General features: G+C 45.3%; 2 protein-coding genes across 8 annotated transcripts; both read right to left on the reverse strand.

Annotated features, from left to right (window-relative positions):
- Window positions 1-1,710: 1,710 nt before the first annotated feature.
- On the reverse strand, window positions 1,711-7,544 carry cntn1b (contactin 1b). 2 transcript variants are annotated; one of them, XM_049761476.2, is made up of 24 exons: window positions 7,411-7,544; window positions 6,783-6,840; window positions 6,679-6,714; window positions 6,470-6,596; window positions 6,195-6,376; window positions 6,032-6,127; window positions 5,759-5,971; window positions 5,593-5,692; window positions 5,336-5,520; window positions 5,145-5,269; window positions 4,971-5,088; window positions 4,758-4,908; window positions 4,569-4,696; window positions 4,331-4,503; window positions 4,137-4,260; window positions 3,901-4,068; window positions 3,668-3,817; window positions 3,529-3,599; window positions 3,203-3,455; window positions 2,831-2,952; window positions 2,578-2,767; window positions 2,382-2,503; window positions 2,148-2,304; window positions 1,711-2,083 (listed from the first exon to the last, which is right to left on the reverse strand). In XM_049761476.2, exons 2-24 carry the CDS (start codon window positions 6,838-6,840, stop codon window positions 2,007-2,009), a joined length of 3,126 nt encoding a protein of 1,041 aa, XP_049617433.1. In that variant the 5' UTR covers window positions 7,411-7,544; the 3' UTR covers window positions 1,711-2,006. The 2 variants fall into 2 exon arrangements, with proteins under 2 accessions (XP_049617433.1, XP_049617432.1); XM_049761475.1 differs by lacking the exon at window positions 7,411-7,544 and adding an exon at window positions 6,957-6,998.
- Window positions 7,545-7,811: 267 nt separating this feature from the next.
- Window positions 7,812-23,693, reverse strand: nrcama (neuronal cell adhesion molecule a). Of its 6 annotated transcripts, XM_049761468.2 has the most exons (32): window positions 23,479-23,693; window positions 22,307-22,384; window positions 18,385-18,430; window positions 16,517-16,650; window positions 16,342-16,359; window positions 15,914-16,019; window positions 15,560-15,753; window positions 15,376-15,498; window positions 15,146-15,316; window positions 14,868-14,979; window positions 14,619-14,803; window positions 14,404-14,535; window positions 13,991-14,134; window positions 13,814-13,925; window positions 13,436-13,750; window positions 13,253-13,377; window positions 13,092-13,121; window positions 12,840-12,941; window positions 12,572-12,769; window positions 12,419-12,489; window positions 12,129-12,354; window positions 11,940-12,055; window positions 11,646-11,850; window positions 11,452-11,574; window positions 11,207-11,383; window positions 11,055-11,087; window positions 10,520-10,588; window positions 10,274-10,396; window positions 10,029-10,184; window positions 9,715-9,846; window positions 9,579-9,657; window positions 7,812-9,292 (listed from the first exon to the last, which is right to left on the reverse strand). In XM_049761468.2, exons 4-32 carry the CDS (start codon window positions 16,632-16,634, stop codon window positions 9,058-9,060), a joined length of 3,930 nt encoding a protein of 1,309 aa, XP_049617425.1. In that variant the 5' UTR covers window positions 16,635-16,650; window positions 18,385-18,430; window positions 22,307-22,384; window positions 23,479-23,693; the 3' UTR covers window positions 7,812-9,057. The 6 variants fall into 6 exon arrangements, with proteins under 6 accessions (XP_049617425.1, XP_049617426.1, XP_049617427.1 ...); XM_049761469.2 differs by lacking the exons at window positions 13,092-13,121; window positions 16,342-16,359; XM_049761470.2 differs by lacking the exons at window positions 10,029-10,184; window positions 10,274-10,396; window positions 10,520-10,588; window positions 11,055-11,087.
- Window positions 23,694-24,472: the final 779 nt, after the last annotated feature.

A 24,472-nucleotide genomic window follows, 5' to 3' on the forward strand; every position in this document is an offset into this window, starting at 1 on the left:
ATTGGAATTAACGCAATACAATGTATAGCATGGTGACAATTTGGATTGATAGTGACACTGAATAATTTTCGGCACTGCTGTAAACATGCCAGTCCACTAGGCGGTACAATCAGCTCCAGTGACCTTGTGACAGCATTACCATTTTCTTTGCCCATTTGGAAATAAAATAAAATAAGTATTTTATAAAAAATACATATTACCATTGATAAGAAGTAAACAAAATAAATTCAATGTTGCTCATGTATGAACATGTAAAGCTATTTGCTGCTCCCATGAGGCATGTTCATTCAATAATAAATAACGGTCCGGTACAATTATACCCGCGCCGATACCTAATACGGATTTATGTTTCTTGCTTGGAAGCCTTTGTTGCTTTTCAATAAGTGTCACACGTCATAAATTTGCCATCGCGGGGTCAAATGAAGAATGAGGTCACCTCGACGTGTATATGACAAGGGACAATACATTAGGTACACCTGCGCCCTCAAATGACCTTCGAAACAGGAATCCTGCCTTTTAGGTTGAATTTGAATGAAATAGAAAAATAAACAGCGTGCTGTATTATTTATCATGATTTTATGTGCGGGATTTACAAGTCCAACTTACAGCTTTTACTAGGCAAATAAAAATCGTAGGAAGACATTTATGAGGTTGCATACATTTTGGTTAATGTATCCGGCGGTGTGAAATGCTGAACGCCTTTCTCCGAGCAAACAGCCAACAAAAATAGAAAATTTCGTCTTGTATTACAGTTACATGCACACAAAGGTCGATTTGAGTTTGAGGGTAACCTTGGTGACGTATTTGGACAAAGTCTCTGACCTCATCCCGAGTGTCTGAAGTGGTCACCAGATTCTTTCGAATGCGTATTAACCGTCATTTGTTAAGCTTGTCTTCCCTTAATGGTGATTTATCGCAAGGTTTCATAAATCAATAGATGCTATTTATAGCGGCTGTGAACAGCAGGAATTAATAATTTATTAAATTATTTGTTAAATGAATATCTCATTAAAATACAATCTTATAAGGAGAGGATTGAATGAGCGTTAGTTTTCCAGGTTAAAGCTTTTTTTTTTTTTTACCACAGGGAGAGGACGATTTAAAAAAAAAAATAAAAGTGCAAAGTCGGTCTTTTCCAAGCATTAGCATTTTTCACTTATGCAGCATTATTTGATGCTTTGAGCTGGAAACAGTCATTAAAAATGCATCTGTCTCAAGTTAGGCGATAAAACATTAAGTGGCCACTTTGACCCCATTTGTACAAAGGTGCTTAAAGTGATAATACACTCATCTTTACAATGATGAAATGCTCTCAACTAAAACTTTGAAAAGAGATTTCAAAGTGGCATCAATATCATTTCATATATATATTTCCATTTTCCATGTATTTTCATTCAGCATTCACACACAATTTGTTGAGATATTTTAAATATTACTCCTCTACAGTTCCACTTAGGAGCCTGCTTGTATTGTACAAGTAACTACAGCGCCATCTGCTGTTACATAATATACAACACGCATTTATGGGAAGAGTACATTACTTCTACATTATATATAACAGTTTTTTTCCCCTTGACTTTATTACTTTATTAATTAATTAATCATTAATGACCTAAATAGTGAAAACTGTCTGATGAAAAAAAAAATGTTTTTAATTTTGACCATTTAAAATGTTTATTTTTTTATATATTTAATAAAACATCCCAGAGATTGGTGGAGTAATATTTTAATAAATAATACAGTAAATTGTGTAAGTGGCCCAATATCCTCTGCTCATCTACAAGCGATCACAAATATACATACTGTTATGGTGCTTCTTATATTTTACGATTGCGAGTGAGTTTACATGATACACTCCAAACAAATAAAAAAGCCGTTTAAAAAAGAAAGACATGTGGCTGTAGATTGTGCACTCCATCTTCAAGTTCTAAGATTCGTAACAGACTTTTGTTTTGGTACCACTAGTCAAGCACGAAAAGGAAAAAGCAGAACCTCCTGTCTTGATGCTACAATCCCACAATGCACAGCGCTAGCAACAGTGCAGAGGCGAGGCTTAGCGTGGGCGAGATCATGGAGGCCTTACCTGAGGAGAAACGGAGCTCGTGTGAAGCGAGGAACCAGATTGAAATGGTTCCTGGTGTTCTTACCCAGCAGCTTAATGGTTCTGACGGGCCCGTCGCCTCCCTCGTAGCGTCCGCGGACCATAAGCTCGTAGTCGCCGAATTGCGGCATTGGGAAGTCCATGAAGTGCCAGCCTGTGACGTAGACCTTCCCGTAGATGTAGCCCGTCTTCCGGAACATGACCTGAAAGGTAGGTGTAGATTTTAAATCCAATATGGTCCTCAGTCCAACTTTTATACCTCATCAAAGATACGGCTCACCTTATAATAGAGCGGGAAAGATACGTTCCCAAACCAGTCGTACGAGATGTGATCCCACCACACGTATAGCCACTTTCCGGTCCAGGAGATGAAGCGCCACATCCTGGGGGGCTCCGCAGGTGCTGTGAAGAATGACGTGCCATCTGAATGTTACCTATGGTCTACACGGCATCTCTGAAGTTGTTGCCAGTCTTACGTGGTCTTTTGGTGAACATCTCGCAGTGATCGCCAGGCGGGCCGAGACCTGCTCCGTTAAAAGCTCGGACTTCGATGAGGTAATGCGTATCAGGCAGCATGTTCTCCAATCTGGTTTGGTTTGCCGTGGCGTTTACAAATATGCGATTGGCTCCGGGCTCCGTGTCGTAGTACTTTCGCCAGTACTTAACCTGACATGGAATCCAAGTTAGAAAGCAGATACTTAGGAGCAAGGGGTTTGCTGAAGATTCTACCTGATAGCCCTCAATGTACTGCTGCAGGCCCGTCCCTGTGTCTACTACCGGGAGCCACCACACCAGAGCTTCAGTGGACGACACTGGCCGAGCGTAAACATCTGTTGGGGGGTCTGTGGGTACTAGAGAACACAAAAAGACTCATTATAGACTTTTAGTGGATTAGGAGACTGTTCTTGGAAAAATGTTTTCCCTGTATGGAGTTCCTGGAGTCAAAAAGTAAGAAGTCAGCACTAAAATCGGACCTAATTGCATGTGGAGTCCCTCAAGGGTCAACCCATGGACCCTTTTTGTTTAGCCTGTCAAGTCAAATTCCCGAAGTTAAAAACTTTTTACCTATATCAGCAAAACTGACTCAAGCAACATCCTTACCGTCTCGAGGGTAGTAGATGACCTTGGTGGGGGAATAGGGTCCGTCTCCCTTCACGTTGAAGCTCTTGATCTTCACCTGGAATTCCCTCACTTGGAAGTCATCATCGCCAGGGAGGAAGAAGGTGTCCTTGTGAACGTAGCGTCTGGTTTCCGGGTCGGAGATGGTCTCGTACCACCAATCGTACCCGTCGTAAGGCTTGAAGGCCACGATGTAGCCGAATTTCTTGCCGTAGAAATACCACGGCTCCACAGGCTGTGGGGGAAGTCAAGGTCATGAGAGTAAAAGTAAATGAGTTATAAATATTTCAGAAATTGGGCTCATTTACCTTCCATGTGATGATGATCTCACCATTCCGACCGCCGTAGCCTTGGACATCTGTGGGAGAGACCACCGGTACTGGTGGTTCCGGGGATGGGGGTTTAGTCTTAGAAAAAATTAAATAGATGCAATTTGTGTCTACTTACGTGCGTCCCAAGTTTTGATCTTGAGCGAGGGAATGCTGGCTTCTCCCGAGCCATACTCGTTGGTGGCGATGATCCGGAACTGATACTCCATCCAAGCGTACAGGTCGGTGACCTCGGCCCGCTCCACGGTGCCGTCGAGGAAGGTGGGAGCTGAAAGATGCTCAATTTTAAGTACTAATACTGCCACCTGGTGGCCAATATGTGCACATCTGTGATCTATTATTGATACAAACAGGTGCTGGCGTTCCTCCAGTCGTCCTCATGCAGAGACCAGAAGTGCCTGGTCTGGATGGTGTAGTACAGAATGGGACTGTTATGTTCTGCTCCTTTGGTCCACAACAGCTTCACCCATGTGTCTCCAATGTCCTCCACTCGGATGACACCAGGAGGCCCCGGGACACCTCCAACAGTCACATACATTTACTTCACTTGTGTTTTTTTGATCGGGATAAAAAGAAACTGAACTGACCGATGACTTTTAGGTCTGCGTACGCCGTGTCGCTGTCCACCACGGTCTGAGCCGTGCACGTGTAGCGGCCTTCGTGCCAGATTTGCGTGTTCTTGATACGTAGGTTCCCGCTGCCTTCCTGGGTCTTCAGCAGCAGGCAGTTAAAGTTATTTAAGGATTCGTTTTTCTAACACGATATAACACGATGCTACTACCATGATGCGCTCAAAGTGTTGCCACTCGGTGTCAAAGTCGATGACCCGGAAGTCGATGGCCCAGATGAAGGCGATATCCAACATGGGGTCATAAGAGGCCGAGCAGGCCAGGATGATCTCGTCGCCCACCTTTACCTCCGAGTCTTCGGGGGCCACCGTGATGCTGGTCGCCTCTGGGTAACCGCGGCCGATTAGTTATTTTTTCGACACTACTCGATGTGAATAATGTTGGACTGACCCATGATGGTGAGATAACCCGAGCTGTTGGCCTTCCCTCTGTCGTTCTCCGCAAAGCACGTGTAGAAACCTTCGTCGTTTCTCGTGGCGTTAAGAATCTCCAGAGTGCCGTCAAACATGATGGAGATGCTGCAGAATAAAAAAAATCGAGGTTAGCGGAGATGAAACGAGAAATGAGAAGACCACCGACCGTGAATTGTTGAAGAGCAGCTCTTTGCCCTTGGTCCAGGTGAAACGAGGCTTGGGGGCCGCTCGAGGTTTACACTCGATCAACACGCGGCCGTCTCGAGCGCCGAGGAGCTGCTTCTTCAGGGGGTTGAACTCGAATGTTGGAGCGCAAGCTAAAGGCGAGAAGTTGAAAGGTCACCACACCGCAGATAGAAACCAAAATATTCGGGCTCACCGATCACTCGCAGCTCGGCGTTGGCGTATTTGATGCCCCAGTAGTTCTCTGCGATGCACTGGTACATCCCGGAATCATCAAACGTCAAGCTGGAGAACTGAAGCTCACCTTTTCCTGACTAGGGAGGAAAAATATTATGATTATTTATCTCCATATATATATTTACATACTCACCATATAGCCATCTTTGTACCAGCGGATGAATGGGAAAGGCTTCCCAGATGCAACACAGCGCATGGTGTGAGAAGATCCAATGTCTATCTGGGTGTTGTTGATGGTCTCGGCCCACTCTGGAGCAGCTGGACAACAAAGCGGGATTGAATTCTAGATCTTCAACCCGACAGGATTGAGTGTTGGACACTCACACTCCACGTAGAGCCAGGACTTGTGCCAATCCTTCCCTTTGGTGTTGATGGCCTCGCACTCGTAGCCTCCCACGTCTTCATACTGGACGTTGAAGAGGTGCAAGACGGCGCCCGATTCGCTGATCTCGTGGTTGGCGGGCAAGTCTGTGGCGTCTACTTTCCTCCATACGATGTGAGGGATGGGACTGTGGAGAAAGATTGGAAGTCTCGTATTTCAGCATATTGGAGTTGGAAATGGTGGTGTCCATCAAACGTACTTCCCCAGAGCAAAGCATTCCAGCGTGATGTTGGAAGCTAGCATGGCTGTTGTGTCCGGGAACTTCACTCTGATGTCTGCTGGGTATTTTCTTTCTTCACCTGCAGCACAGAATATTTTTTTTGCCCCCCCTAGTTCACTCATGAAGTATCTGTAGTGTGACCCACCGTCATCTGGTGGCAAAGGGATGAGCGGGATGAACTTGGAGAAGACGCTCTTCCCCAGGACGGGGCTGGAGACAAAGCACGAGTAGTTCCCGGCATCCTGAGCCTCCACTTTGGAGATGTATAAGTTTCCGGTCCTCTGCGAGACAAAACGGCGACGGTCCATGTTGAGGAACACGGGGAACTCGTTGAAGATCCAACGGTAAGACACCTCCTCTGAAGGAAGAAGGTAAGTTTGTTGCAGAAGGTGTTGGCATGATGCAATGAGATACACACCTGGCCACGCTTTGGGAGGGGCACACAGCAGAACCGCCCCTTGGCCTTCTTTCACAGTAACCGGGTCTCTCTCCTCTTGAGGAAACTCCTCCAGAACTTTAACACAGAAGACATCCACTCATTTAATCATCAAATCTTTTTTGGGGGCGTCGTACTTTCTCACATCCAAATTTGACGCGGGCCTCCTTGCTGATGACCGTGCCGTAGATGTTCCAAGCCACGCAGATGTACGTGCCGGCGTGCTTCTTCTGTCTGGGGTTGCTGATAACCAAGTTGCCCCCTACTAAGCTGTAGTGCTCATCCGGTTGCTCCATCAGCTTGATCTCCCAGTGGTCACGGCGCCACCTAAGAAACGGAAAGAAAATAAGTCCAAGAACGGAACCTTGAGGCACTCCACTTTTAAACTGCTGCCATCCACAGCTCACAAAGTCGAACTACCTGTATGAGGCTGGAGGGTTGGCCCGGGCCCTGCAGTTCATGGAGATCCTCCCATCGGGGGAGTCCTCGCTGTAGACCACGTCCACTGGCTCCTCCTCGAATATGGGACCGTAACCAGTAGCTTCCTCTAAATATTGCATCATAAAAACAATCATGGTGCATACACAAAAATATGAATTTTTTGAGGGAGTTTTTCCAAAAAAACTCACCCCCAAATATCCTGGGCTCCCCAAATAAGATGGCCACTGAGAAGAAGAACCATCACAGTGTTATAGAATCATAAATTATAACATCCATGTAATTCCATACTTACAGGTGACGGAGGCCAAGGAGACGAGTGCCAGCAACAGCAGCAAGGTGGTGGAAGCCATCTGATTCAAACAAAACAATCGTGCCACAACGCGGTGAATAAATCGAAAATATTTGGCGCTCTCAGTTGTCGGCATGCAGCGAGAGCAGATGATGACTCAACAAAAACAACTTGCACCTCAGCGCCCAACCCTGCTGCAGACATCCACTCAATCACAGCAATCTGCTTTTATCATCACTGTAATCCGCTTTGGGATAGACTAGAGAACATTTAGGTCACTGAATTAAAAAAAAAAAAAAAAAAGAGGATATGCTAAAGCACATGAAAGATGTAATCCCTTTTGTGCCTTCAATGTCATTTTATTTTATTGCACAATATTGCAAAATACTTACAAAACGTGCCTTACTATTAAAATAAATAACGCATTTTAAATTATAGTTTTTTTTTTTTTCTGTGCAGTCTAATTCTAAAAATAGACACACAAAAAAAGTAAGAGGGTGCGCATCCCAATGACGACTGCCCCAGCGGCTCTGCATTGCGGTAATGCGCGAGCACCACCCGGTGCTCTTCCACGCACTCCTCAACGCGCATTGCAATCACGCACAAACTCACCAAAAAAAATCCATCTTACCTTTTTTATCTTTTTAACGCCGTGTATGAAATGAAAATGTTTCTTTGGGCCTGCACCCGAAAAGCATCGTCCCGCACGCACACAAGCCTGGAGGTAACTTTTCCATTGGTGCAGACGGCGATGACGACACGTGACCGCAGCTGGCCAATAGGAAAGCAGGGATGAGAGGGATGCGGAGGAGCATGAGAGACAGATGCTCTGAAACTGGAATGGGATGAAAACTCAATCAGTCTGGTTAGATGGCATGAAATGATATTTTATAAACACATGGCTGGATAGGGTACTATAAAAAAAAGAGCATTGTTATTTTTTAAAAGGCAGAAATAGTAAATAAAAATGACCTCCATAATAAACTTGGTGTACCTAATGAAGTGGCTGCTTGAGGAAACAATTAGTAGCAATTTGAAATCTTGAAGCCAACATTTATTATCCCCACCCCGGTTTAACTTCATTTGAAATACAAAATATTTGTTTGCCGTGTAATATCCAAGAGTAAATGGTTGCTCTCATGCTTCTCACGTATAGTAGCTCACACACATCATCTCAGCGGGGCTCTCGAAATGTGCCGAGTCAGCGTTTGTGTTAAATGATGCAACCTGTGAATGTGTGTGCATTTAATATATTTTTTTTAAAAGTGCACGGACAAGACGGGTGTCGGCGGAGCTCGGCCACAAGCGAAATATTCTCATTTTGTGAGTTCACTTGAAGAATAAAGAAAAAAAAATCACAGCAAATAAAAATCTGAAAATAGTCCCATGTCACACAATGCAGCCGGGTTGTTGTTTTTTTTTTCCACACTCAGGTCAAACCCCTTATTTACAAAATAAAAACACGGAAAGCTGACATGATCTAAAAACTTGATGCAAGTTATGATAAACGACACAGCGGCGGAAGCGACAGAAAAAAAAAATCCATTTGAGAATCGGAGGACGAGCTGACGAGTCCTGGAAAGAAAAATTGCGGAACGCACGTTGAACACATGCATGTGCACGCACATACACAGACACTCATGCACTCACGTTTGTTTGCAAACAGTACAACATATTGACCAGAGATGTCAACTACTACTTTCCTTTTCCACATTCAGTACCATTCGGAACATTTCCCCAGTCCTCCTTTTAAGTGCTATTATTAAGAAAAAAAAAAAAAATAGCTTTGACCTTGGACTTGACATTCCACATTTGTATAATTACATCAAATCTGACATCCAATTGATCAAAAATTTGATATATCATGGATGACGCTGTGGCTGGTGTTTTTAGCCCCGCCCCCTCCCATTTGTGAAGTTCTTCACCCCCCCATAAATCCATAATATATAACCGTATATTATAGGCCATATAATAACACTTTGGGATTGAGAAAAAAAATTCCGCACCTTCCCGTGACAACAAAAGCGGGATCACGATGGACTCCATGCAGTTGTGTTTGAATGCGGTGAAATGCTCGCAAAGGATAACACACACACACACACACACAAACATTGCTTCTCGTTCCTTGTCCACTTGTCCATCGTGGCCGAGTTTTCTCAGGAGGTGCGCCGAGGGGGGGTGAAAGGAGACGATGGGGCATCCTCGGTTGCCATGGTGATGAACCACCGCGGTCAAAGTTAAAGCATCCGCGGACGACAGGAGGGCGGGGGGGGGATGTTTAGACAAAAGAGTTCATGGCGTTGACGGGCGACGGCGCCTCGGAGCTTTCGTTGCCCTCGTGTGTGTCTTTCTCCTTCTTGCCGCTGTACTGGCCGATGAAGGAGCCGTCCTCGTTGAACTGACCGTCCCCGCCTTCTCCGTAGTCCACCAGGCTGTCGTCGCTCTCGTCACGCCGCACCGTGCCGTTGGACGGCGTCCGGCTGCCCTTCAGCGGCTTGTGGTCCTCCGTGTCACTATTAAGGATTTTACAAAATGCCATTTAGAAACTGATTAAATAAATGTTGGCTTTTTTATCTACAGCTAGAACTAAAAGAGTTTATGGTGTTAAAATGTTTTTGGGTTTTTTCCTCCATGAGATGGTTATTAATTTCGATTTAGCCTTGCCTCTGTGGCGAGTTTGGTAAAGGACTCCGGTGATGTCATGGCAGCTTCGCATAATGTTCTATATACAAATAATCACATTAAGTGACAAAGTACCAACGAGAAGAAGTATTGAAATAATAAGTGGTTCTCGCTCACCTGTATTCTCCAAATGTGCCATCGTCCTCCTTCATGGGTTGGATCTCCGGGTCTTGGTGGGCTTCTTCTTTCTCTTTCACTGTTGATCAAAGGAATCAAGAAGATGCTCTAAAGGTTATTTTGCGGGTTGACTAACCTGGATATTTTCCACCCTTGTTCCTCTTGATGAAGCAGACGATGAGGAGCACCAGGATGAGCAGGGCGATGGCGCACATCAGCCCGATGAACCAGCCCTGGGTGGCGATGTCCACGTGCCGACTGGCCACGGCTACGAAAAAATATTTAAATGATATTATTAATAATAAATATTAAAAATAATATTAAAAGTCCAATGGGCTAAGTTGGAATGGATAATGGAAATAAATGGGGGGAAAAATGAGGTCAGAAATTCTGAGGTGATGAATGGGACTAATGAGATAAGAAGATCGACGTTGAGGCATGCCGCCTCACCTGGCACTGTAACCACCTCTTCAGTGGTGGTGTGGGGCGCCGCCCCGGCCGGGTCTCGAGCGACCACGCGCACCCTATAGGACGTCCCCGGCTTTAAGCCTTTTAAAATATGCGAGTGAGAGCCGTTTACCGACTCCCTTTTCCAGTCCTCTTTACCTGAAATCGAGAGTTGCGGGTTGGAGAGGGGAAATCGTTTATTCCCGATTGGATGATCGCGGTAAATACCGAGCGGGGGGGAGCCTTACTGTTTTCTACCGTGTATTCCACATAAATGTTCTTATGGTGTCCAAAGTATTCCCAAGTGATCATCGCGCACTCCTCCCATACTGATGTGTTTACTATGCCAAAAACGGGACCCACAGAGGGCGCTGAAGAGGAACAAAAAAATTGCTTTTATTCCAGAATAGTGGACTACTCCGTGTAAATCGGCCAATCAGAGTGCTCCATTTAGCCATTTTACATATTGCGCAACTCAATGGCAGATAGTGTACCCTTGCGAAGCGGGGGGTGCGTGGATTGAGTGACGGGGGAGGTTGGGTGAGGAGGGGGCTCAGTGGGGCCTGGAAGAACATGGAAAAGAGTGAGACAACATAAAGAAAAGCCAGCGTAAAGTTTCAGAGCGTTCGTATCGTCGACAGCATGCCAATTTGACAGATGCAGGGGAAGGCAAACTTTTGAGTTCATGCGCCACTTTGGATTGTTTTTGGATTCAGTCACATTTTCAAATGGCAGTGAATGAGTTATATCATAATTTTTATTATCTAATAATTTTTTGAGTTATATCATTTTATCAACCCACGGGGTCAAAGGTTGCCCGCCTCTGCTCAAAAGTGCTGTTAGTGCGGCACGTGCAGGATCATCATGCATCTTGTCATTGTCTTTTAGAAGTTTAGAAATCAAGTCGGAAATTAAAACAAATAAAAATAAAATGCACTATTTAGCCACTTGACCTATATATTTTGACAAATATCCCCTAGTTCCATATTTTAAACATGCAGAGTGACTAAAACGAACTCTACGGGTTACCTTTGCCCGTCTGGACAGTAGGCTGAATATGAGCTTGAGAAAGAAGGAAAGAAAAGAGATAGTGGCGATAAAGGAGGTTGAATGCTCTAGAACCGCAAGATATTTTTGGGATTCCCTGAAGTTTCGACACTTTTTTGTCTGAGCTCACTCACTTGTTTCCGTGACGGTGGAAGCCTCTTTGGTGAAATTGGCGCCAGCGCCTTTGATGGTCTTTGCACTCAGGTGGAACTTGTAGAGGACGCTGGAGTTGAGGTTGTCCAACGCCACCGTGGTCTCGTTGAGCGGAAAATCCAGGACGGTGGCCGGCCCCACTTCCGTGCTGTTAATAACTGAGCAAAACGTTACCGTGTTTAATAAAAACTAGCATTTAAAAAAAAAAATTAAATGCTGCTGGTACCTGGCTGGTATTTCAGCGTGTACCCAATAAGGCGTCCATTTTTCTTCAGTGGTGGACCCCATTCCAGAGTGAGCGAGTCCAAACTGGGATTCAAGACGTTTAAAAAAGACGGTGGTCCTGGAACTGAATCCAGACGATTTGATTATTAGAAGCTAAATATATATTTTTTAAAAAGCTAAATGTCGTGTACCCACCTCCCTCGAGGGTCTCAAATTGCGTGTCCTGACTCTGAGGACCTTCTCCTTTGCTATTCAAGACCCTGATGAAGATGTTGTAGAGGCTGTAGGGCTGCAAGCCCGTCAGGTGTCCCTCGGTCTGGTTCTCGCTGAAGGTCAGAACTTGGTCTTGGGACTCTTGATCCTCATCATCCTCCAGGCCTCGTTGGCGGCGGTAGTATACCTTTGGAAGATGCCATGATTATAGATATTAACTGGGTTGGTAGTGAATGAGTTAAAGTACTGGTTAAGTTAACGTGAGTTGAAACCGACCTTGTAGCCTTTAAGTTTCCCACGAACCGAGTTAGGCGACACCGGCTCCCAATGCACTTTAGCCATTGTGCTGTTGTCAACCGTGACCAGGACACCATCAGGGGCGGACAAAGGCACTGAAGCGCAGGCAAAAAAAATAGGAACTCCTTAGCCAAGGATTGTTCAATTCGTAAGAAATTCAAAACTCACAGTCTTCCCCGGAGTATCCGACGACGACCTCGGCTTCCGGCCCGTTGCCGTAGTCGTTGAGCGCTTGGACTTTGATCTCGTAGGGAACGTAGACGGGAACTCCGGACACGACGTATTGTGAGGCGTTGGCCACGGTATTAGAGGACCATTCTTCATCCACGTCCATCTGGCGCCAAAGCACTTTGTATTCCAGACCGGGCCCGTTGGATTGGAATCCTGTTAGCGACTAATCAGACATTTTAGTTTAGGAGTCGAGGATATGAAGCCAATCCCCTCGCCCCTGTTCTTACTGTCCAGGAGATGACCAGGTTCCCAGGTTCTGTTCCTTCTCCCCGAACATTTGAAGGATTCTCATCAGGTGCTGGAATGCCAAAGAAAGCAGACAATTCATCGGACCACTTATAAACATGTGTTCTAAATGAGTAGTCGTGTCTGGTAGCTACCCGCCGGGTTGGTTCTGTACTGGCGTGATGGCTGGCTGGGTTGGCTGTGGCCCACCTGGTTCTTGGCCAGAACCCGGAAGGAGTAGTAGACGTACGGCGAGAGCTCCAGTTGCGCTGTGGTGCTCGTACCAGCCACTTCTGTCATGTTGACCCAGATGCCGGGCTGGTGCAGCAAATCCTCGTACTGGATTAAAAAATCTTGGGAAAGAAAACAATCGTTCACCTCCTGGTCCAAAATCAACCCGAGTCTTCCGAAAAAAAATCTTACTCTGTGTGGCACTGTTGTGTTCATCTCCAGGGATCCAGGTGAGCTGAACACTCCGTTCTGTTTGGTCAGTGAGTTCCAGATCAGTTGGCGGGTCAGGTTTCTCTGCCGAGAGAAGACAGGGCTTAGACCGACTGTAAAATGTTTCGCTCATTTTAGGTGGTAGTTCTTGGTGACTGGAAATGAAGGAATGTGAATAAAGAGAAAATAAATTACTTTATGGAGAAAAGACACATGACTACATTATTTGTTTACCGTAGACAATAGCTGGAGTGGGAGTAGCCTCTGAGAGAGCAAGAATCAAGAGTAGAGTACAAAAAGTTAGTAGAAGTCACAACAAGAAAAGGAGATAGAATAGAAGTTGTTTTTTGAGATACGGTTTCTAAATCGTGTCCATAAATAAAGCGGAAAAGTACCGACGACTGTAAGCATGGCGCTGGCCGAGTCCCGGTCCAGGGTGGTGTTCATGATGCACGTGTAAGTGCCCTCGTCTTCCTCTGTCACATCTTTGATGATCAAACTGTCGGTGTCCACCTCAAACCTGACGAGATGTCGGTGCATTTTTAAGTTGTCGAGTAAATCGATGAGTCGGGCCGTACCTCTCGTCGTCTGGCAGCTCGCCGCTGTTCTTCAACCAGGTCATGGTGGGGACGAGGGACGGGTCGTGCTTGACTTTACACTCGAAGATGGCGCTCATGCCTCGTTGGACCACCTTGTACTCGGGTTGCTTCAGGATACGCGTGGGCTCTTTGACCTCCAGGAAAACGTGGTTCTCCTTGATGCCCAGGTTGTTGCTAGCAATGCACGTGTACTTCCCGCTGTTCTGCGATTGGGCCACGTTGATCTCCAGCGTGCCGTTCTCGTGGATCACGTAGGGGTCTTCGCTCTTGATGCTGATTTGGCGATCTTTGAACCTGCCGAGGGGACATTTAAGATGTTTTTTTTTTAAGGGCGATTGGACGCAAACTGATTTTTACCAAGTGATGGTTGGTATCGGTGAGCCGAAAGTGGCGCAGTGGAGTAAAGCTGGGCTGTTGGTGATGACCTTGTACACTTGGTTGGGAGGAGTGAGCACCCTCGGGGGCTCCGCTACTTGATCAAAAGTCAAAATTAGCTCGTGGAACGCCGTTACGATGCTGATGTTTGTCACTTACCGAGCACGCTGACAAATGCGTTGGCGATAAGGTAGCCGAATTCGTTTGAGGCGTTACACTGGTAAACGGCGCTGGAACTGGTTTGCACTCGGCTGAGGATGACCGTGTCGCCATCCACCTTCCGAGTGGGGTCCTCAGGAGCATCTGGCAAATTAAAAAGCAACGTTTTTTTAAAATGCACATTATATTAATCACGTATATAAAATATAAAAAAAAATGGGGGTTGGCTCCCCTCAAAAATAAATAAAATCAGGAATAGAAAAAAAAATATATGAAGAATATATTTTAAAAAATAGAAAATATATATAAAACATATATGAAACATATAAATGAAATGGGGGTTGCCCCCCACCCCAAAAAAATAACAACCCTATTTAAAAAAAAAAAAACAGGAATAGAAATATTATACTCACTTTCTATTGGGACTCCATTGACAAACCAACTAATATCCGGCTTGGGGTCTCCGCTGACTCGACAAGTCAGGATGCCGGTCTCATTTGGGGCCAGGATCAAGTTCCTGGGAGCGCTGATCCAGAATGGAGCAGCTGTTGAATAGGAAAGAAAAGCAAAAGAAACCTGAGAGAGCAGCACATGGATGTAGACGCTTTTGTGATGAGTCGGCTCAGACCTTTAACGACGACCTTGATGACGTGGTGTGCCGTGCCCAGGCGATTGGTTGCCGTGCAGGTATAGTCGCCGCCGTCGCTTTCGCTTACATCCAAAATCTTAACCGTCTTCTTGTAATTGAGGAAAGAAACTCTGCTGGTTGGCAGCTCCCCGCCATCTTTCTGCCAAGACATCTCCGGAGTGGGCCTGCCATGGAAACCGTTATTCACCGTATTCTGTTGCATTCCAGCGAAATATCACACCTACTTACAAGCCTTCAGCGATGCATTCCAGCTCGAGGGTCTCCCCTCGTAGGACCATCTTGGTGCTGGTGGCGCCTAAAGGAGTCATGAAACCGGGACGGCGCTGTCCTGCCGGGAAGGCTGATTGAAATAGGAGAGAGACATGAAATTGAAAATTTGCCACTGAGGGCATCTAAGTGGGTAGAGAGGAAGAATTATATTTGGACATGTGTGCGGGTGGAAGTCACATGGTCAGGCCAGGAGTGGATTGACGCATTTTTGCAGAAGCTCCCCCATCTCGACTTACTTTGTAGCACTGTGACGGAGATGGGCTGCTTCTGCTGGATGGTTTGCGTATACGGGAAGCGGGCATAGCAGATGTAGTCGTTCCGATTGTCCTCTGGGAGGACGTTGGAAAAGTACAAGTCTCCGTTCAGGGCTTGGGTCACTCGATTGTCCAGCGGCAGCTTCTGGAAAACTGAAGCGAGACCATTTTTTTTTCTGTTCTCTGGAAAATGAATGACAAGATTGACTTACTGTTATCCATCCAAAATATGACGGGAGGGGGCAGCCCTGCCGGGGGGCGGCATTGCAGCACCAGCGAGACCCCCGTCTGCACCGTGATGGGTTCAAGTCTTTCTTTCGACCACAAGGGGGACCCTGGGAGTCACCGCTGTTAGATCAAGCATTCACCCAAAACATTTCATATACGATTCCTTACTGGACTGTCTGATGACGATGTTGTTGGAGATAGCCGTGCCGTGGTCATTGTGGGCCGTGCATTGGTACGTTCCCTCGTAGGCCTCGGCCTTTTCCCCACTGATGTCGATGACCAGAGTTCCCGAACCGGGCTTCATTAGAACTTTGGAGTCTTGCTCCACATCAAAATGGCTCCCGTTCCTCGTCCAAGAAAAGCTAATAAGAAATTGGCATGAATGATTAATGGAGTTGCAGGAGGTTGTTTCTATGCTGGTTTCATCGGTCTGACAGATATTTCTTGGTCGATTGCTTTCCTTGACGACCGTTGCTAAGGCATCTCCACAATTATAGAAGAGAGGAGGAAAGTAGAAGTTACCTGGGGTGAGGCTTCCCCTTGGCTTCACAGTGGATGATGATGTCCTCCCGTGGGTCGAAGATGTAATCCTTTGGGGATTGCACCGTGATAGTGGGGGGCTGGGGCACTGCAGGAGGGGGGGGGGGGGGGGGAGTTATTAATACACATGCCATGACGTTTTAAACACAACAGCATGCCAAGACACATCACAGCAAGCAACACCACAAGTGATTGGAACATAAAGACAAATTGAGTCGTGTCCCAAAACTTTGGTTTGAGTCCTACAACTAGTACCAAAAAAAATAAAAATCAGCCCACACAAGGTCACGATTGGTGCACAACTTTTTATAAGTAATCATAAATTTTTTATACAACATTTCAACGGCATGCAACAATGCAAAAAAAAAAAAAAGCAGCCCACACAAGGTCAAAATTGGTGCACAACTTACATCCTTCCAGGACCTTAGCTTTTTTTTCCACCAGGGGAACGCAGACACAGCGAATATGATGAAGAGGTGTTAGTATTTGCAGTGAGCCAAAAACTCACAGCTTCAAGAGAATTTTTTATTGTGCTACACGGCAATAGCACTTCCGATAAAATTTCAAATTGATGAGAAACCTTACGATCAAGGGGCACTTCCAGCGCCGCTGTCAGGTGACTCAAGAGGATCATGAGAAGAACCGCTCCAGAACCCGAGGATCTCATCTTGCCCATGACCAGGTGGACCATGGGGAAGTCCATCGTGACAGGCTCCACCCTGAAGAATAAAAAGGGCCAGTTTGGGTTTTATTTTGACTTTGTTAAGCCCATTCTCATAATCAAGCCTGGAAGGGGGGCAGAATGTTCTGAGTCCAGATTTTATCCAGCTGAGCTCGGCAGAGTGTGTGATCTAATGGGACCTCGGGGCGAGGCTAATTACGCTCACACGTCCAACCGCATTTTCCGCTCAATTCAAGTGAAGGGAAGCGAATACCAAAACGAAACCCTCTAATTTGATTGCAATCCTCAAAACCGTATTATGCTAATATTATCGGCCATCTTGGGCTTAATTACATGTGCTATAGTGCAAATCATCTACCTGTAGAAAGAAAACTGCTAATTAAGCTAGCTGACGAGTTTGATTTCATTTCTGTTTTCTATGAAAATCATCCCAAAGTATTTTCAACTCGGGGTTACCGTGACAATAAAACTGAGTGCTAAAAAGCCACTTTGCCTGTGGAGTACTTGGCTGACATCACGCAGCTGTCGAATGAAAGGAATGGGCCAACAGATTCAAAGTGAAAAGAAAATGGCTAAGCCCCGCCCCCCCCATTGAGTTTCATAAATCATCACCAAGAGCAGTTTTGTCTCAAACTCCATCAAGAAGGTGAGAAATAGTCGAGGGAAAAGCCCAGACGAGCTATTTCGAGATACGGGACTCAAGGTTAAATGTTTTGTTCATATGGCAGACAAAACCAGGATAATGTTGCTCTTTTCCCACACAGTCTGGGAAAGCAAGTGTTATGCAAATAAACCCAATCTCACGTTTGGAGCAGGGAGGTTTTGTTTCAAAACCTCTTCAAGGACTCCAAATGCTGACTCCACCAGGGGCCAAATCACGAGTCGCCTCAGTTCACAATCACAACCTGATCGGCGCACCCCTCCCTTTTTTATCCCGAGGCCGGTTGGGCCATTCTGGCATCATCGGCACAACAATCCCTGCCGGCTTTGCGAAGTGCTGATAGTCAGCGAGATGCGGCCCCCGTGTCTCTCTTACATCCGCCGCCGCAAGCCGCCCCCCCCCCCCCCGCCCCGACCTATTGTCCTCTTGTGTTGTTTACCGCCAGCATAGCGCTGAAATGGCAGGGGCTACTCCGGGGCATCGAGTGACACCCCGCTAATGACATCATCGTTATATGTTGTGGAAATGCAACACATTTTTTTTTTTTTTTTAATCTGCTATTTTAGGCTCAGATTGGAACATACTGTTGCGTAACACTCCTGGAAAATCTGTTTCAAGCCTAGGAGATTAATTGGTGCTACATACATAGAAATAAAACTAATATTCGTAGTTGATGGTAATACGATTTATTAGACAGATGGTATTAAAATGTTTGGGGGGGGTGAAAATCACAATGTAAACAAGGGAAGGGCATGATGGGGGAAAAAAAAAAGGGCAGGAGCGAGATGAGAGGAGATTTGATGCAAGCCGATGGTCTCATTTTTATTTATTTTTTTTTTCATCCACACATCTGTTCATCGGGATTACTCGCGGACATCCGAAGGGAAAATCATCTCAATCTTTTTGTAGGGCTCAATGACCCTACGATGACTCATTCTTAGAGGTCAACGCGACATGCTGCAGGTAATGATGACAGTAATGGGATGTGTTGTGTTACGCAATAGTCGCCATGTGGCTGACCACGGGATGATTCTCAACACGGCATCTGAACATGAGTCTGCAGTAACACGCCGCAATCACTCATTAATATGAAAAATAATTCTTTCTTACCTGCGAAGGTGTGGCCGGAGCTCTTATCTACCAGGAAATGGCTGATCTGCAATAAAGGCATATCATGTGTCACATGTTAATAATAAACAGAAGTCTGTCAAGGCTGTTTATGTCAATAATGTCATTTTTATTGCTTTTACCAACATTAGTGGGAAGGGACATGCACGCAAAAGGCTTCCCCTCCGTGACCACAAATGCATTATGACCATCTCCGGAGAGACTCTCCATTCATCTCACATTAGCCAGACGAACGTGACAAAGAAATGCAGTGCGGTTAAAAGCGCCTTGGGCAGCAAGGCCAACGATGCAAGTGATGGTTACGACTGATTGGCTCATGTCGAGGGGTCTTTTCATTGAACCGCGCCCCTGTGTGACATACGGCTGAGTAGCGACAGATTGGAAGGAGAGTGGCGAGCCAGGCCCAAGCTGTGACATGTTGCCATGGAAACAAAAAACAGAGAGAAAGCACCCATTTGTTTTGGCTGGAATTTGAAAAGCTACAATAAACAAGTACACTGAGTTGGATTATATTATTTTATTTTATTTTATTTTATTTTATTTTATTTTATTATAAATAACTGATTTGAAAGCTAGGTGGAGGAAAAACAGGTATGAATGCAAGAAAAAAAAAGAGTGACGAGAAACTGTAATGCATTATTAAAAGAAAAATCTAAAAGCGTTTCATCTACAGAGGAATTGAGGGGGTGAAGCCATACGGGGAGGCCATGTTGCCGTGGAAACGCAAAGCTAGAACTTGCATGGGTTTTTTTTCAGATAAAATCAAACAGGCATGTGTAAATTGCTTAAACACAGACTATTGCCAATCAGCGAGTTTGAGAGAAAAAAAAAAAGAATCACATGACAATGCTGTTATTGCTATGAATATTAAAATAATTCCATCATCATGACACTGCGGGAAACAAAAGCACTTGGGTTTACCGTCTGCGAATATATTAGTTGCATAAGTGACTTTTTATGGACCCACTGGGACTATATACGTGTGACATGTGACTGAATATTTTAGTGCCGAGCGCATGACGCGGGGGCTGACGACTTTGCGATAAGAAAACTGACCCTGGCTGGGAATTATTCGTCTTCTTTTTTTTTTCTGCCATGGTAAACATTTCATTGGGACAATAAGTGTGGCACCTGCAGCCTGTCACACGCACCATCTGTGAGTGTGTGATGAGATTTTTTTTTTTTTGGGGGGGGGGGGACCCTCGGGCCAATCAGAGAACATCTGCCTCAATGTTTCCACTGTCCCCAAAAAAAGACAAATGACCTATTTACGGTAATGTGTGTCATATTGCGATAAAAAAATAATAGCCTACTTTGTTTCGACAATATATAATAATAACACACAATATCGCGGAATCTCCATTTAACAAAGAGAAGATCATGTGTAGAAGTTCCACTAAGACACAACCGAAGCAGGTTACCATGACTCTCCAACTACCATTTTAATCTCAACAGCTAGTGAATGTCCTTCAGCTGGGATGTAACACATACAGACTGTAATAAAAATTGCGAGCAGAGTTTAATCAGAGAGATTTACAACCCCTTGGAAGTTTTTACCCCCCCATCTCTCACCCAAAAGAGGTCAAAAGGACAAATGTCCCATTTCTGCAGTTCCCACCCTTGACATCCCTCAGTAGCACCACGATGGAGTCATCAGAAATGTCACACAGAGATGATAGCGAGTGGATTTTGTATACCATTAAGAACTGGATCAGAGTAGATGGAATGTAAAGAAGACAACTTCGAGAGGGCTTCATCAACGAAGCCATTAGTGGCGAGACATGTCAGAGACACGTTGGTAAAGCGTCCCCCTATATCCCCTTGGAAACCGTCTCGGGCCGTGGAAGGCAAAGATTCCAGGCGAGAGAAAAGGGGATGAGAACGTGGGCCGCAAAACAGGTGGGTAAATATCGGACGCCTGGGAAACGACTAATATTTACTGACTATAGGGAAAAGCGGGTGGATGACGGGGTGCAAGGAGAAGGAAAAGCCGAGCGACCTAATATTTGCGTTCTGAGACTTGAAACTGACTCCATTTAGTGTTTTAAAAGAACGACTTGGAAACGTGACATGTAATAATGTGGACACAAAAGCTGCTGGGAAAAAAAAAAAAAAAAAAGACGCTAGCCAAGGAGATATTAAATTTTGCCGTAACCAAGCCAAACAATCTCAAATTGATTCTTAAGACTCGGACAAAGTCACAGCAAGAAAAGTGATGCGCTTTTAATCAGAGTGAGAAAATATTCGTGCATCCAGATATCGTTTCACCGGATCCGCTAGTTTTAATCAAGAAAATGGACGGGTGCCGTTTCATTATCTCGCTCTCACGAGAGCTTCTGTAAAGCCTTTGCAAATCTGTGTTGACAGGTCATTGAAAAAAGGAAGGTCAAAAAACAAAAAAAAATGCTTAAAGTTGCCGACCTGAGCAGCAGGAAGCCAGCTGTGAAAAGGGAGGCTGCGGCCATCTCTAGACAAAAGGCGCCCAGTCAGCACTTTGCCACTTGGACAACTTGCTGTCTGTGCTAATGAGCGTAGCCCGAAGCCAACCGGCCCGGGTCGGACTTGGGGGCGGCCTCCGACTCCGAAAACCCGCTTTGTTATATTTACTCGTCTTTAAAAATAGATGCTATTGACACTATGACCATCTGGACTTATATTTATTAGTTCTAATAGATTGATGGTCCGAGGGGATTCTGGGTCATCAAGATGAACCGAGTCTCCCTCCTAAAGTGGATTTGACTCGTGTTAATGGGTCGCCCCGTTTACAATTAATAAAAGAAGGACCTCTACCGACGCCTTCAGGGGTCTCCGACTCCGATCGGCAAAAATCGATAGCCCTCATTGCCGATGCGATATGAGCTACACAGCGTCAAATTAGAAAGAAACACATTTTGAGTTTTGAGCCAATGACGTTTACGGGATGTCGGAATCGGTGAGGCATCCTTGGCTGCCGGCCAAGTCGTTAAAAAAAAAAAGTTAATGATGGTCTTGTTAGCTCAAAGATGTTAAGAAGCAGCTGCAGTTTTTAAATTACAAGAAAAAATACGCTGGGGTTTATCAAGGGAGCCACATTCCAAGCGGAGATTACCGCGTTTACTTTCGTGATAAACGATTCCGCCGATGCGACGGCGGAGTGAGTCGGACCGCTGTGGGTTGATGATCAAAGGCGGTTCTATTTTGAGACGCATGAAGAAGCCACATGAGACTTTTTAGCATCTGGAAAGCAAAAAGTACCTAAAGTGAATATCGAGAATGCCAAAATACTCTAAAAGAGACCATGACCTACATCTGTGTCCCAAAATTTGCATCCACTTTACTGACCTGACTTAATTCCAAAAAACATGCAAATCTTTGGTACCATCCTCCAAAATCAAACCCAGGTAACTTTTTCCCTCCAGATGTCTCCTCAGGCAAATTCCTACATAACGTGTGTTTTCTTTCCCCGAGGATTTATGCGTTATACAAAGTCACACCGCCGCCTATTTTCATACACACAACATATTTTATGTTTATATAAGCCGGTGACAGTCGTCAAAACGCTTCTGCACTTCCTGCCTCAGGCCGAACTCAAGCTAAGCCACACTTAAGACACACAAAGACCATTTTGAAACTTATCTCTATACATGTGTGAGCCGACACTAAGGTTCCCTATAAACTAAATTAATTACGATGACTGTCATGTCTGATTGGCTCTTCATGTGATCCTGGCGTCTTGATAAGTAGGAGCTCTTTAATGGTTGACCTAAATACTGGCTTATCATTTTCCAACTGTGACCAAGTTGCTAATTTTAGGCCTTCTGTACAATTCATTAAGACCCCCCCGAATCGTTGAATCGGTTTGGTTCCCCCAGCGCGTCATTCCTTTGACATTGATGGAAAAAGTAGACGATCTAAATTTAGTTACCTGATTTTCAAAGGCGCTGTGTCGTCTTTGTGTTCGGCATTCACTCGCTCTCCCACGGAAAACGAGTCACCCCAGGCTCTAAATGACACAAAGACAACAGATTAGCCGTTGTTAAACAAAAGATGAATAACAGTGACGGTTTGGAGAAAGTGAGCCGTGCGTCTCCGTGAATAAATCGCCTTGCCTCTGGGTATAATTCTGACATGTCTCGTAACACAGCTGGTGAGCACAGCGCCATGCCAACCATTGGTCTTGTTTTATTACTCTTGACTGGACTCTTGTCTTGTATTTCCTATTGTCAAAGGGATTTTGTTACATCCCTATTAATCACAATAAATACATTTGACTGACAGGTTAAAATATTCAAAAGTGCATGCCATGAAAATCTCAATAATAATATATATTTTTCAAATCCTTCAAAAAACACTGATAAAAATTCATCGTATACTCTCTATGGGGGACGGCGAAAAAAATTCTAGACAAACACCCCAAAAGTCAATTATCTGACCTGGCACTTGGGGAGGGGGCAGTGCCCCCCTCCGTCCCCCCTCTAGCTCCACCAGTGGCTAATTATTCGACAGTCAAGGGTCAAGGACACTTAAGCTGCACTGATTTAGTAGTAGATTTGCCCCTCAAAATATTCACCTGTCCACTTTTAATCATGCAAATAATTGATCAGTAAACCGACTGACATGATTGATTAGAATTAGTATATAGGAAAGATGCATTATTTACTAACCCATTTAAACGGCACCCAAAAAAAAAAAAAGAGGCTGAATTCTGTGTGAAACGGACTTTGATCTGCTAAAATATCAGCATCGTCTGGGTGTGAAATGACACGTCGAGAAATGGAGCTTCTGCTACAGCTGGCGGCGCCCCTGACGGTTGCGCACCTCGGGCCCCGGATGCACCGGCCGGTTGCAACAATGAAGCGATCGCACGGCTGCTACTGTCGCCGCCGCCGCCGCTCGTCGACAGCACCACCACTACAAAGCATCCCCCTGCAGGGACAGCCTTTCATCCCCATCGGAAGGACTCAAAACAAATCACGCAACAATCTCCCTCCATGTTGCAGGACCCGCTCCGCGTCACGGGAAGCCGAATCAATGTGCACTGCACCATTATTCTCCAGCAATCTCCTCATAAATAAAAGAAAACGAGCTCCAACTCACAGGGTGTTGCAAATCCGGTGTGGCGTCCTCCCCCCACCCCCGGTTTTTGCTTTGGCCCAGATCCGTGCGTACGCGAGGCCGGTGCTGATGGTGCTGCTGATGGTGAGGGAGCGCGTCCGGCCAGTTTGGCGTGTCCGTCCCTCTCGGCCACTGCAGCAGCAGCGGCGGCAGCAGCAAGCTGTGGTCCTCACCTCCACTGAGTCTCCGCTCCCCCCCCTACTCGCCCTCCCCGCTACCAAAACGTGAAGATTGCGCCCTCTAGAGGAAAAGATGGACTTGCTAGTTTGATGAGTGAGCGAAATGTATTTTAGACTTAGACTTAGACTTAGACTCAACTTTATTAATCCCTTGGGATTACTCCTTCAGGGAAATTCAGGCCCCAGCAGTATCCATACCACAGAGCGGGTATACAAAAGACACACAGATGGCATGAGCGCAACTCAATAGGCCCTCATAAGGCTGCCATACAACGGCGCCACAAAGAAAGCCAGAAAGTGCGAAAGATAAAAGCCATCAAAGCAAAGCAAAGCAAAGCAAATCAAAAAGACAAAAGAAAATACATATAGGAATATTCCCCCTAAAATAAATCATTTAGGGTTTTTGTACTAATATTTTTGGGGTGAAGTCAGAAATTGACCTTGTTAAAAAAATAAAATAAAAATAATATAAAATAATGATATATTTATATTATTTTCCCCCCTCTGCTTAATGTCAGGTCATGCTCACTACCCAAACAATCTCAGTTTCATCCTATAAATTGCACGCAGGAAGACTCAGTCTGGCCTAGGGTTATTTGCTTAAGCGTTTAATCGGGCCACCCCTGAGGAGAGGCTGACGTCTCAGACATGCACAATTTCACATTTTTCCAGAGAGTGCACGAATGACTGTCTGCTAAGCCGTATTCAACACCTGCCTGTCGTTTTGCACTAAGACGGCTGCAGACAGTGTTGACTTTTTTTTTTTTTTTTGTATTTTGCAGGTGTGTAAGAAAAGC

This window comes from Syngnathus scovelli, chromosome 22 (genome assembly GCF_024217435.2).
Source record: "Syngnathus scovelli strain Florida chromosome 22, RoL_Ssco_1.2, whole genome shotgun sequence".
Classification (NCBI taxonomy): Eukaryota; Metazoa; Chordata; class Actinopteri; order Syngnathiformes; family Syngnathidae; genus Syngnathus; species Syngnathus scovelli.